This window comes from Copidosoma floridanum, unplaced genomic scaffold, assembly GCF_036245765.1.
Source record: "Copidosoma floridanum isolate Cflo_tuat_1 unplaced genomic scaffold, Cflo_Japanese_pri ptg000016l, whole genome shotgun sequence".
NCBI classification, from domain to species: Eukaryota; Metazoa; Arthropoda; class Insecta; order Hymenoptera; family Encyrtidae; genus Copidosoma; species Copidosoma floridanum.
Window position 1 is genome coordinate 13,115,167 of NW_028321893.1, and position 14,592 is coordinate 13,129,758.

The 14,592-nt window shown below is 38.7% G+C and overlaps 1 protein-coding gene across 1 annotated transcript in view; it reads left to right on the forward strand.

Moving 5' to 3' along the window:
* The first annotated feature begins 1,418 nt into the window (after positions 1–1,418).
* The window catches only part of LOC106642596 (CDK5RAP1-like protein), a 316,384-nt gene continuing 303,210 nt past the window's right edge, over positions 1,419–14,592 (forward strand). The window contains exons 1-2 of the mRNA XM_089592327.1: positions 1,419–1,798; positions 1,863–1,964. Of these exons, the coding sequence (XP_089448453.1) occupies positions 1,468–1,798; positions 1,863–1,964 (433 nt within the window). The 5' untranslated portion in view covers positions 1,419–1,467. The remainder of the gene's footprint in view (positions 1,799–1,862; positions 1,965–14,592) is intronic.

A 14,592-nucleotide genomic window follows, 5' to 3' on the forward strand; every position in this document is an offset into this window, starting at 1 on the left:
TCAAAAATAGTTTAAGCTGAATATTTTTTAAAAATATTAGTGGATTTTCCGAATAAGTATGAAACTATGAAAGTACGAAATCCAATGAAAAAGAGATGTCTTGAAATCCAGAGATATAGTATATAATTTTGAGCATTTAACTTCTACATTTTAATTAAATGAGATTGATATAGATAGCATTGAAACAAGAGTCAATTGAATAGCATATATGTATTTTTGGTTATAGTACATAAGTATATAGAGAGAAAGACTTGTGTCGTCGCTTGCGTTGGCTGTGCGCTCAGCTACATAGCTATATAGTCATTACCACTCCTCTCATCCTCGTATATACGAGAGTATACGTATCGTATGAGGCTCTTTTACCGTCAAGCTTGAATCAGATGGCGCCAGGGCACGTCGCGGCTGTCATACTTACACACCGTCAAATTTACAGTTGTGTATTGTGTTCGTGAGCCTATCTGTGTAATGAGCAAAGCAGAAGACATAACCTTTGTAAATGATTGCTGCTGTTTGCAGACAATTTTTGTTTGCATTTACGTTTAAAGATAGTAGGAAAAATGAAGTGCAGTGTAATATCCTGCGATAAAAAAGTGAAATTTAAATTTCCTTCTGATAGTGTGATAAAAAAAAATAAGTGGCTCGAAGCAATTGGGAGACCAACATTTTTGCCGCTCCCAAGTCATGGCTTACCTGTCCACGAGTTCTGCTTTTCTTTCACTGACTCTTGCTCCTTTCCCTTTTAAAAGCTTTTTCAATTCTGAAACTTTTAAGCTCCCATAATATTCTTTCTTGTCTTCCTTAATCATTTCAAAATTTCAAATATTGCGCTTTACCACTACACTTTAATTTCCTATGTACATACAATACTGAAAAGTAATGTTGTGTGAGTGAGACGGCCATGACAGCCGCGACGTGCCCTGGCGCCATCTGATTCAAGCTTGACGGTAAAAGAGCCTCATAGGCGCACATATTCAGTATACTCCCCTTCCACGGATCTCCAAAATGTGCGCCTACATGCTCATTTCCACGCGAATCTACTCCTCTCCTCGTAGGCACACATTCGGTATACCCCTTCTACGTGTCTCCAAAACGTGCGCCTATATGCTCATTTCCAGTATTTCCACACGAATCCACTCTTCTACTCATCTCTGACGCTGTTCGATACGAGTCTCGCACTCTCGAAAAATGTGCGCCTTGGTTCGACGGCTGGCCGCGGCGGGTCGCCCCGATCAGTGGAAAAAAGTTGCCTCACGCCGTAGCATTGGCGTTAGCAATCTCTCTACTCATCTCTGCCCTGGGGCCGTACCATTTCACTTTCACGGGCCTATGTTATAACATAGACCAGTATACAGAAAAATAGTTATATGGTACGGACCCTGGTTATACTGTAGTTTTCATTTCTGCTATACGAAGGCAAACATATTATTGACAGGACATCAGAATTGTAAATTTTCGATTTTGTTAGAAATGAATTCGCAAAGTAATGTGCTACTTATTCATATAAATCAGTTGTACAAAATCAAATTATACACTATTTGTGCAAGTTTTGCACTGCCTAACAACTTTTTATATTTTAATGGTGGACGTAGTTATCAAAGTTCAAATTTTTGTAATAAAATAGCTGTAGTAACAAATAGCGTTAATAATGATAAGCAATCCACTCTTAATAATGCATCACGTGTTAACAAGAATTTAGACGAAAAAACCATCCTAAGTAATGTTTCAGGTGGTAGCAGAGTAGTTAACAATAACTCCAAATCTTCAAATTGTATCGCTAAGTCTCTAATGCTTAGTACAGGTAATTGGAAACAAAACATCTAGACATTCAAAAACTTTTATAAATTTTTTAAAATTACTTCTAGGTCCCAACTTAAACATTTTCTTGTCGAAACAAAGAAATGGAATACAGAACGAATTGTTAAAAACTCCTTATTTACAGTCATATGATGGTCATAATCAAAACGGTAAATTTTAATATATTTGTTTTACAGTTATTTAGATTGATTTTGTACATATCTATGCAGTATTTGAAAAATATGACAACGTGCAAGCTCTGAATATTTCATCATCTGAAAATAAAGGGGAGCAGTGCTCTCAATTAAAATAAATTATGAAGCGTAAAATTACAAAAACGTTCAATAACAAACTTGTTTTAGTTATAAAAAAAATCCATAGACATGAAAAGTAGACTACTCAGACTTATGTACAGCGCTGAAGAACAAGTAGAAAGAGACACAACATCAAACGTGTACATCTGTCTCTCCCTCACGTTGCCAACAATAAGAAAGTTGCATCAGCTGGCCTTAGTTTACTGACCCCCACCTTTAGCAATGTGCGAGGGAAACAAAAATCCACGTTCGATGTTAAGTCTCTTTCTACTCGTACTTCAACGCCGTACAGAGAAACGAGCAGTCTACATTTCTTCTATGTCTATGGATAAATCGCTGTTCCTATTCGCACCTTGTATCATATCAACGGCCGTACCACATAACTTTTTTTCGCTTCGGGGGCCAGTGTTATAACATAGGTCAATGTACAGAAAAATAGTTACATGGCACGGTCCCTGCGATAGAATATAGTTCCGGCCAGATTTGGGAATGGTCTAGGACCCAGCCTCTCTGACGTAAGAAATGACTAAATCAAAAAAAAAAATAGTACCGAAGGTGAGGCGCGAGATTCAAATAAGGTCCAATAACACAAGCATCTAACACCCGATGACCCAGGGTGCTAACTGGCATTTCTAATAAATGAACAATTATCAATAACACAAGCGCCTATCGCCTGATGACATGTGGCGCTTACTGGCCATTATGTTGAATAAATAATTATTCATAAATGACACAAGCGCCTATCCCCCAATAACTCGAAGCCCTAACTGGCCACTCTGTTAAATGAATAATTATTAATAAATAACACAAGCGCCTATCACTCAGTAAGTCAGGGCGCTTACTAGCTACTCTGTTAAATAAATAATAATTAATAAATAACACAAGCGCCTATCACTCTGAGTCGGGGCGCTTAATGGCTACTCTGTTGGATGAGTAATTATTAGGAATACAAGCGCCTATCACCTAATGACTTGGCGTGCTTACTGACCACTCTGTTAAATAAATAATAATTAATAAATAACACAAGCGCCTATCACTCTGAGTCGGGGCGCTTAATGGCTACTCTGTTGGATGAGTAATTATTAGGAATACAAGCGCCTATCACCTAATGACCCGGGGTGCTGACTGACCACTCTGTTAAATAAATAATAATTAATTAATAACACAAGCGCCTATCACTCTGAGTCGGGGCGCTTAATGGCTACTCTGTTGGATGAGTAATTATTAGCAATACAAGCGCCTATCACCCAATGACCCAGGGTGCTTACTGGCCACTCTGTTGGATGAATAATTATTAGTAAATAACTCAAGTGCCTATCACTCAGTGACTCAAGGCGCTTACGTGCAACTCTATTAGATAAATAATTATCTATAACACAAGCGTATATCACCCAATGACCCAGGTCGATTACTGGCCACTTTGTTAAATAAATAATTAATAATAAATAACACAAGCGCCTATCACTCTGAGTCGGGGCGCTTAATGGCTACTCTGTTGGATGAGTAATTATTAGGAATACAAGCGCCTATCACCTAATGACTTGGCGTGCTTACTGACCACTCTGTTAAATAAATAATAATTAATAAATAACACAAGCGCCTATCACTCTGAGTCGGGGCGCTTAATGGCTACTCTGTTGGATGAGTAATTATTAGGAATACAAGCGCCTATCACCTAATGACCCGGGGTGCTGACTGACCACTCTGTTAAATAAATAATAATTAATTAATAACACAAGCGCCTATCACTCTGAGTCGGGGCGCTTAATGGCTACTCTGTTGGATGAGTAATTATTAGCAATACAAGCGCCTATCACCCAATGACCCAGGGTGCTTACTGGCCACTCTGTTGGATGAATAATTATTAGTAAATAACTCAAGTGCCTATCACTCAGTGACTCAAGGCGCTTACGTGCAACTCTATTAGATAAATAATTATCTATAACACAAGCGTATATCACCCAATGACCCAGGTCGATTACTGGCCACTTTGTTAAATAAATAATTAATAATAAATAACACAAGCGCCTATCACTCAGTAAGGAAAGGCGCTTACTGGCCACTCTGTTAAATAAATATTAATTAATAAATATCACAAGCGCCCATAACTCGGTTACTCGGGGCGCTTACTGGCCACTCTGTTAAATAAATAATTATTAGTAAATAACACAAGCGCCTATTACTCAGTGATTTGGGGGGCTTACTGGCCACTTTGTTAAATAAATAATTATTAATAAATGACTTAAGCGCCTATCATCCAACGACCTGGGGTGGTAACTAGCCACTCTGTTAAATAAATAAATATTAGTAAATAACTCAAGCGCCTATCACACAGTGACTCAGGGCGCTTACTTGCAACTCTATTAGATAAATAATTATCAATAATACAAGCGTATATCACCTATTGACCCAAAGCGCTTAATTGCAACTCTGGTGAATAAATATATTGTAATTAATAACACAAGTGCCTATTATCCATCAACCCTGGTCGCCAACTGGCCACTCTGTTATGTAAATAATTATTAATGAACAACACAAGTGCCTATCACTTAATGACTCAGGGCGCTAATTGGCCACTCTGTTAAACAAATAATTATCAAAAAATAACACCAGCGATTATCACTTTGTGACCCAGGGCGCTTACTGGCATTTCTTATAAATAAATAATTATCAGTATCACAAGCGCCTGTTGCCTAAATACCTGGGGCGCTCACTGGGCACTCTATCAGATAAATTATTATTAATGAATAACACAAGTGCCTATCACCCAATTACTTAGGACGCTAACTGGCCACTCCTTTAAATAAATAATTATTAACAAATAACACCAGCGCCTATCACTCAGTGACTTGAAGTGCTTACCGGCCATTCTGTTAAATAAATGATTTATAAAAAATAACACAAGCGCCGATCACTCAGTAACTCGGGGTGCCTACTGGCCTCTCTGTTGAATAAATAATTTATGATAAATAACACAAGCGCCCGTAATTCGGGTACTCGAGGCGCTTACTGGCCACTCTGTTAAATAAAAAATTTATCATACATAACACAAGAGCCCACTCTTAATAACACGAAGCGCTTACAGGAAACTCTGGTAAATAAGTAATTATTAATAATCAATACAAGTGACTATCACCCAATGACATGAGGCAATTACTGGCCACTTTGTTAAATAAATAATTATTAATGAATAACACAAGTGCCTATCACTCAGTTAGGTAGGGCGCTAACTGGCCACTACGTAAAATAAATAATTTTTATTAACTAACACAAATGCCTATTACTCAGTGAGTTGGGGCGCTTACTGGCCATTCTGTTAAATAAATAATTAATAATGACACAAGCGCCTATTATCTAATGACATAGGGCGCTTTTTGGCATTTCTGTTAAATAAATAATTATCAGTAACACAAGTGCCTATTTCCTAATGACCTGGGGCGCTTACTGGCCACGCTATTAAATAAATAATTATTAATGAATAACACAAAAGCCTATCAACCAGTGACTCGGGGCACTTACTGGCAACACTGTATGAGTAAATAATTATATGTAATACAAGCGCCTATCACCCAGTGAACCGGGGCGATTACTGGCAAATTCATTAGATAAATAAATATCAATAACACAAGCGCCTAGCACCCAATGACCGAGGGCTCTAACTGGCCACTCTGTTAAATAAATAATTATTAATAACACAAGCGCCTGTCATCCAATGACCCAGGGCGATAACTGGCCACTCTGTTAATTGAATAATCATTAATTAATAACACAAGCGCTTATTACTCAGTGAATCTGGGTGCTTATGGGCTATTCCGTTAAATAAATGATTTATAATAAATAACACAAGCGCCTATCACTAAGTGACCCGGGATGTTTACTCGCCTTTCTGTTAAATAAATAATCATCAATATTACAAGCGCCTATCTCTCATTGACCCGGGGCGCTTACTGGCCACTCTGTTAAATAAATTATTATTATGAATACAAGTTCCTGTCATTTAATAATCTGGGGCGCTAACTGGCCACTCTGTTAATAAAATAATTATTAATTAATCACACAAGTGCCTATTACTCAATGACCCGGGAGAATACTGGCTACTCTGTTCCATAAATAATTATTAATACATAACGCAAGTGCCGATCACTTAATGACTCATGGCCTTAAGTGGCCACTCTGTTAAATAAATAATTTTTGATAACACAAGTGCCTGTGACCAAGTGACTGGGGGTGCTTACTGGCTATTTTGTTGAATAATTAATTATTAATAAATAACACAAGCGCCCATAACTGAGTGATTCGTGTCGCTTACTGGTGACTCTGTTAAGTAAATAATTATTAATAAATAACGCAAGTGCCTATCACCCGATGACTTAGGGCGCTAGATGGCTACTTTGTTATATAAATAATTATTAACAAATAATACCAGTGTCTATCACTTAGTGACTCGGGGTGCTTACTGGCCATTTTGTTTAATAAATGATTTATAAAAAATAACACAAGATTTTATCACTTAGTAACTCGAGGTGCTTTGTCGCCTCTTTGTTAAATAAATAATTTATCATAAATAACACAAGCGCCTACAATTCGGGGACTTGGGGCGCTTACTTGCCACTCTGTTAAATAAATAATTTATAATAAATAACACAATCGCCCACCACTTGATAACACGAAGCGCTTACAGGAAATTCTGGTGATTAAATAATTATTAATTATACTTCTCTCCCTTGTTCTTTGATATGACAGTGTAGTAACTCTATTATCCGCCAGAGGTCACAACTTTTAGAGTCTAAAATTGAAAAAGGAGGGGAGCAGGAGAGGCTTTGTGCGCCACGCTTTCCGTTACTCATTCTTTTTTGTTGTGCGCTAGAGATAGCAAGTAAGAAGGCGTCAAAAAGAAAGGCTGAGCCCCGGAGATATGAACACCGTTCCTCGAAGCACAGGCGACTACTGGAGGAACATAAAAAACCTCCTAGACAGGTCGTCCAAGAATACCTACATTGAATCCAGCGAAGAATCGGAGTGCAGCTCTTCTGAAAACGAGTTTTTTGTCAAGGATTATGACTTGGACACCGGCGGTCCCCCAAAGGACAGAGAAGGTATGTTATAAGTATGTGATAGTGTGCGCGTTACGGCTCAGTAAATGTTTTCCATTTAAATTAAATATTGAAGCTAGCGTTGTTATTTTATGTTTTGCTGTTACATCCCCCGTGTATTCAGGGATTAGTCACCGAACTCGCTTCTTGTACTGCTTTTTACGCGTGGCGTTTGTTTTTCAAAATCGAATCTCATGATCGGACCTGTTCTACGAAACGTTATATATATATTTGGCCTACATGCCTGCAGTAACAGGTTGAGTCATCACGCTTGTATTGCGTGTTTACATGAACAGAGCGAAAAAATCTTTCTGCTACGCAGGCACGTGTCGTACATTCGAGGCGCGCTCTTGCCGCCTCCTCTTTTGTTTAACATGTGATCTGCTCTGTCATCAACAAATGGAAAATATAATTTCTTAGTAAATAAGGTGCCAAAACCGTCAGTCCCTGCAGACGATACCGAGATAATCACAGAGGAAATTCTTGAGATTATTGAGAATGATCCGAGGGCTTCTAAAACGCTTTCCATCAAAATATGTCAGTCATTGTTGGCACGCTGGAAATATTGGTACACAAACGGCTTAGAGAGACAAGAGAGAGATGATCTGGTGGCAAAATACGGCAGCCCAGAAGGTGTGCCCATTCCTGCAATTAGTCCAGTAAGTAAAAAAAAAAAAAAAAAAAAAATCCAATTTGAAAAAAAAAAAAAAAAAAAAATTACTCAACGAACACCATAACCCTTAGGAAATAGCATCCAAGCTACAGACAAACGCAAAGAACAGAGATGCTACGATGTCTTCGAGACAGCAATCTGCCGCGACATCATTAAGCGCAATTGGAGGAGTGCTGTCAAGTCTTATGCTAGAAGACGAAAGTGTCGACAGATTAGATTGTATAAGAAAATTAAGTGATGCGGGAAAGCTCTTGTCCGAGATGCTGCACAGCCAAAATAAGTCTCGCAGGGCTTTTATCTTTACGGGCCTTGAAAAGGACTCTCGGGCCTTGCTAAACGAGACGAAGTCTGATAAATTTTTATCCGGAGAAAAGCTGGGAGAAAAGGTTAAGGAAACCCAAAATATGGAAAATCTATCCAAGTCCCTTATAAAAGCCAGGACCTCCCGCTCTCCGCTTACAAATCGTTCTTTAAACTACAACAGCCTGCGAGGAAGGTCGTTCCCCCCCTCGACAGGCAGACAGCAGAGCGCTTACCATCCAGGGGGATTCAGGGGACGCCTGTACTTCAGGACCCAACCACGAAATCAGCCGTTCAATTAAAGAGCGCGCTTCCAGTCTCGAGGCAGGACGGACTGCAGCCCTTACCGAAGATATTAAATGTAAGTGCTGTCGCGGGTAGGCTTAAAAAATTTTTATGGTAACTGGGAGAAAATTACGGCTGATAGGTTTGTGTTATCATGCGTAAAAGGCTTTCGGTTGGTGTTCAATAAAATTCCCCGGCAGGATATCACTCCTATTCCGTCGTTCGAAGGCAAAGATGAGATCAATGTTCAGAAGTCGATCGAGGCGTTGCATAAAAAAGGAGTTATTGAGCCGTGTGAGAGTTGCGAGGGTCAGTTCGTGTCCAGTTATTTTTTAGTGCCGAAGACGGATGGCTCTTATAGGTTTGTCTTAAATTTAAAATCACTTAAGAAATATATCGACACAAAGCATTTTAAGTTGGAAGATCTCAAGATAGCATTACGTTTAGTATCTAGGGGACCTTTCATGTGTAAAATAGATTTAGAGGACGCCTTCTTTTCGGTCCCGATATGCGGGAAAAGTAGAAAATATTTGCGTTTTTCATGGAATAACTAGTTATACCAATTTGTTTGCTTACCTTTCGGCCTTAATCTAGCCCCATACCTATTTACCAAACTGCTGAAACCAGTTGTAAGTTCTCTAAGATCCAGAGGTTTTCTATCAGTAGTATATTTAGATGATTTTCTGATTATAGGTAATAGTTCTAGCCAATGCCGAAAAAATTTTAAAGCTACGATTGATTTGCTAGAATCCTTAGGTTTTTTGATAAGTTGGCTAAAATACTGTCTAGTTCCGGCACATAGGTGCACATTCTTAGGTATTACAATCGACTCTGAGAAATATGTTCTCGATCTCGAGTTACCAACTCACAAGAAAGAAAACCTGATAAAATTAGTTGAAAGATTTCTAGCAATAAATTGTTGTAAGATTAGGAATTTCGCAACGTTAGTTGGCAAGTTAGTGGCAACAGCCCCAGCAGTGGAATACGGTTTCGTACATATAAAATCTCTTGAAACAGAAAAGATTCGTGCCCTAATAATAGAAGACTTCTATTTTGATAAGCGAATGTCAATTCCAAAATCGGTTAAACTCGACTTGATTTGGTGGAAGGATAAATTACCGGTCGCTAGCAATAGATTTAAGTCATTCGATTTTGATATGGAATTATATACGGACGCATAAAACTTAGGATGGGGAGCCACTAACGGCTTGAGGCAAGTGCGGGGTTTCTGGACTGAGAAAGAAAAGAAATTTCACATTAATTTCAAAGAATTATTAGCTGTAAAATTGGCTCTGCAGAGGTTAGCTATAAATCTATCTAACTGCCAAGTACTCTTGAGAATAGACAATACAACCGCGATAGCTTTTATAAACAAGATGGGCGGAGTCAAGTATCCAAAATATAACTCTTTGGCGCGTGAGATATGAGATTGGGCCGAATCAAGGGGAATGTTCCTTTTCGCATCTTATATTGCCTCAGCTGACAATTGCGAGGCAGATTGGCTCTCTAGACATCCAAATGACGATACAGAGTGGGAGTTGAACGAATTGTATTTCAAGGATATTAAACGAATGTGTGATTCTCCTTCGGTTGACTTGTTCGCAACTAAGGAGAATAAAAAATGTGACGAATTCCTCCCTCGATGGCTAGAGCCGGGCACCAGGTCGGTGGATGCTTTCACCGTTAGTTGGACTGATATTGATTTTTACGTCTTTCTGCCATTCAGCATGATACTTAAAACTCTAACAAAAATTATAGAAGATAAAGCCTCGGGCATCCTAGTAGTGCCATGCTGGCCGAATCAGCCTTGGTTCCCTCTCTATTACCAAGATAATAACTGCAGTTACTAAGTGGAAAGAAATTGCTACTAGGACCAGCTTATAATCTTTTACTGTCTCCTTGTAGATCCAGACAACACCTACAAGCAACGCATTTGTGTTTGATAGCAGACAAAGTATCCGGAATTCATTCATAAAAAAAGGAGCGCCACACGAATCGATAGAAATCTTGCTCGCCTCATTGGCCCATTCAACAATCAAGCAATATGGTTCGGCTCTTAAGCCCTAGTTCAATTATTGCGAAGATAATAATCTAGACCCTTTCTAACCAAACAGAGCATGTTTTTTATCCTTCTTGACGATTCAGTTTAATAGAGGAGCATCCTATGGAATCCTAAATTCCATAAGGTCCGCGGTTTCCTTAATTTCTGACTCCACCATAGGACAAGATACGCTGATCTCAAGGTTTTGTAAAGGAGTTTTTTCGCTACGCCCGGCTAAGCCGAAATATGCTCTTACATGGGACGTTTCGGTCGTATTTACATATTTAAAACCCCTTTTTCCTCTACACTCGTTAGACTTAAAAGCCATTACGTAAAAAACTGTTATGTTACTAGCTTTATGTACAGCCTACAGGGCTCAGACATTCGCAATAATTAAGATCTCAAATATAATTAGGACGCTTTGAGGCTTAGAAATTAAGATTGACGAGGCGATAAAAACTTCGGGCCCAGGTCGTTACCAGCTCCTCCTAGTCTTGCCTTGGTATGAGGAAGAACCTAGCCTATGCGTGGCATCGGCACTTAAACAATATATGATTATCACAGAAAAGTTAAGAGGTAAAACCGAAAATCTGTTCATCGTGGTTAGAAAACCTCATAATCCAGTTACGTCCCAGACCATCAGCAGATGGATTAGGACTGTTTTGTCTAGAAGCGGCATCGATACATCTGTATTTTCTGGCCACTCAGCTAGACATGCATCTTCATCGGCAGCCCTTAACGCTGGTATAAGTTTAGACACTATTAGAAGAACAGCGGGGTGGTCAGAAACTTCTCAGGTGTTTGCAAAATATTACAACAGGCCAATAGCACTAGACAAATATGATTGCCTTAAGGATAACAACAGCCAATAGCCAACGCAAAGAATTGTGATTGTAAAAAAAAAAAAAAAACATTTGTATTAACTGGAATAAGATTTCGACTGTAAAAAAATGAGTCTTTAATAAACAATTAAAATTGCTACTATCTCTCAACAACTACACTGTGATATCGAAGAACGAGGGATAGAAGTATAAATATAGATCAAACGAACTTACCTGTAAGTAAAGTTTGATCGCAATTATACGATCGAACCTCGTTTGAAGATATCACAGTCCCTACCCATAATTGTGACACATACCCAATATTTCGCAATTTTAATTAATCTCAAAAATAATGAGTAACGAAAAGCGTGGCGCACGGAGCCTCTCCTTCTCCGCTCCTTTTTCAATTTTAGACTCTAAAAGTTGAGACCTCTGGCGGATGATAGAGTTACTACACTGTGATATCTTCAAACGAGGTTCCATCGTATAATCGCAATAACCCGGGTTGCTTACTGGCCACTCTGTTAAGTAAATAATTATTGATAAATAACACAAGTGACTATCGCCCAATGACCCGGGGCAATTACTGGCCACTCTGTTAAATAAATAATTATTAATAAATATCACAAGCGCCCATAACTCGGTTACTCGGGGCGCTTACTGGCCACTCTGTTAAATAAATAATTATCAATGACACAAGTGCCTATTGCGTAATGTCCTGGGGCGCTTACTGGCCACGCTATTAAATAAATAATTATTAATGAATAACACAAAAGCCTATCAACCAATAACTAGGGGCGCTTACTGGCAACACTGCATAAATAAATAATTATATGTAATACAAGCGCCTATCACCTAGTGAACCGGGGCGCTTACTGGCAAATTTATTAGATAAATGAATATCAATAACACAAGCGCCTAGCACCCACTACCCAGGGCCCTAACTGGCCACTGTGTTAAATAAATAATTATAAATAACACACCCGCCTGTCATCCAATGACCCAGGGCGATAACTGGCCACTCTATTAATTGAATAATAATTAATTAATAATACAAGTGCCTATCACTCAGTAACGCTGGGCGCTTACGGGCCATTCTGTTAGATACATGATTTATAATAAATAACCCAAGCGCCTATCACTTAGTGACTCAGGATGCTTCCTGGCCTCTCTGTTAAATAAATAATCATTAATATGACAAGCGCCTATCACTCAATGACCCAGGGCGCTTACTGGCCACTCTGTTAAAAAACCAATCATCAATAATACAAGCGCCTATCAACCAATGACTCAGGGTGCTAACTGACTACTCTGTTACATGGATAATTATTAATAAATAACACAAGCGCCCATAACTAAGCGACTCGGGACACTTACTGGCTACTTTGTTGAATAAATAATTTATGATAAATAATACAAGTGCCTATCACCCAATGACTCAGGGCGCTAACTGACTACTCTGTTACATGAATAATTATTAATAAATAACACAAGCGCCTGCTATCCAATGACTCAGGGCACTAACTGGCCACTCTGTTAAATAAATAATTAATAATAAATAACATTAGTGGCTATCACCTAATGACCCGGGGTGCTTTTTGGCAACTCTGTTAAATAAATAATTACTAATATCACAAGCGCCTATCACCTAATGACCCGGGGCCCTTACTGGCAACTCTCTTAAATGAATAATTATTAATAACTCAAGCAACTTTCACTGGATAACCTGGGGCACTCATTGCAAATTTGGTAAATAAATAACTATCTATGAATAAGTCAAGCACCTATTTCCCGATGATCGAGGATACTCGTTCGCATTACTATTAAATAATAAAAAGTTGATCGAGAACATATCGACGGCTCCTACGAAAAATCGTACTCCACAAAATATCCAACGAAGAATCGTACGCACAGATATATTCCAGCGAAGAATCGTACAGGCCACTTCTTTCCGACGAAAAATCGTACGCACACCTACATACTGACGAATAATCGTACAGTCCGCATCTTTCCGACGAAGAATCGTACAGGCCACTTTTTTCCGACGAAGAATCGTACACGCAGATATATTCCGACGAAGAATCGTACTTGCAGATATATTTCGTCGAAGAATCGTACAGGCCACTTCTTTCCGACGAAGAATCGTACAGGCCACTTCTTTCCGACAAAGAATCGTACACGCAGATATATTCCGACGAAGAATCGTACAGGCCACTTCTTTCCGACGAAGAATCGTACAGGCCACTTCTTTCCGACGAAGAATCGTACACGCAGATATATTCCGACGAAGAATCGTACTTGCAGATATATTTCGACGAAGAATCGTACAGGCCACTTCTTTCCGACGAAGAATCGTACGTGCACCAATATACTGACGAATAATCGTACAGGCCGCTACAATAACATTTACATAAAAAATACAATGAGAATAACTATGGTACCATTATCGTTATTTAGTCACATATTACCCAATTATATCACCCAATAACACAAGCGCCAATCCCCACACAACTAAGTGCGCTTACTGGTCCCTTTATTCATTTAACATAAATTAAATAACACAGGTGCCAATCCCCACACAACTCAGGGCATTTACTGGTCCATTCACTTATTTAAAACAAATTAAATAACACAAGCGCCAATCCCCACACAACCCGGAGCGCTTACTGGTCCCTTTTTTTATTTGAAATAAGTATAATGATAAGACAAGGGCCAATCCCCACACAACCCGGGGCATTTACTGGTCCATTCACTTATTTAAAACAAATTAAATAACACAAGCGCCAATCCCCACACAACGCGGAGCACTTACTGGTCCCTTTATTTATTTAACATAAATTAAATAACACAAGCGCCAATCCCCACACAACCCGGAGCATTTACTGGTCCATTCATTTATTCAAAATAAATTAAATAACACAAGCTTTAATCCCCACACATCCTGGACCGTTAACTGGCCACTTTGATTATTAATTAAATGAATTAAATAACACAAGCGCCAATCCCCACACAACCCAGAGTGCTTCCTGGTCACTGTAATAATCGATAAAATTTATAAAGTAACAACGCGAGTACTTATCACCTGACTATCCAGAATTATTATTCAATGCTTTTTAAAAATAATTAATGCTTCTAGTAAGTTTTCTGGCTTATGTAGTGATTATCGCTTGCCTTATTACTTTATTGATTGTAAAATGAGTATGCGACACGTAAGCGCTCTTGGTTGTGTGGTGATTAGCGCTTGTGTCATTTAATTTAATTTAAATAAGTT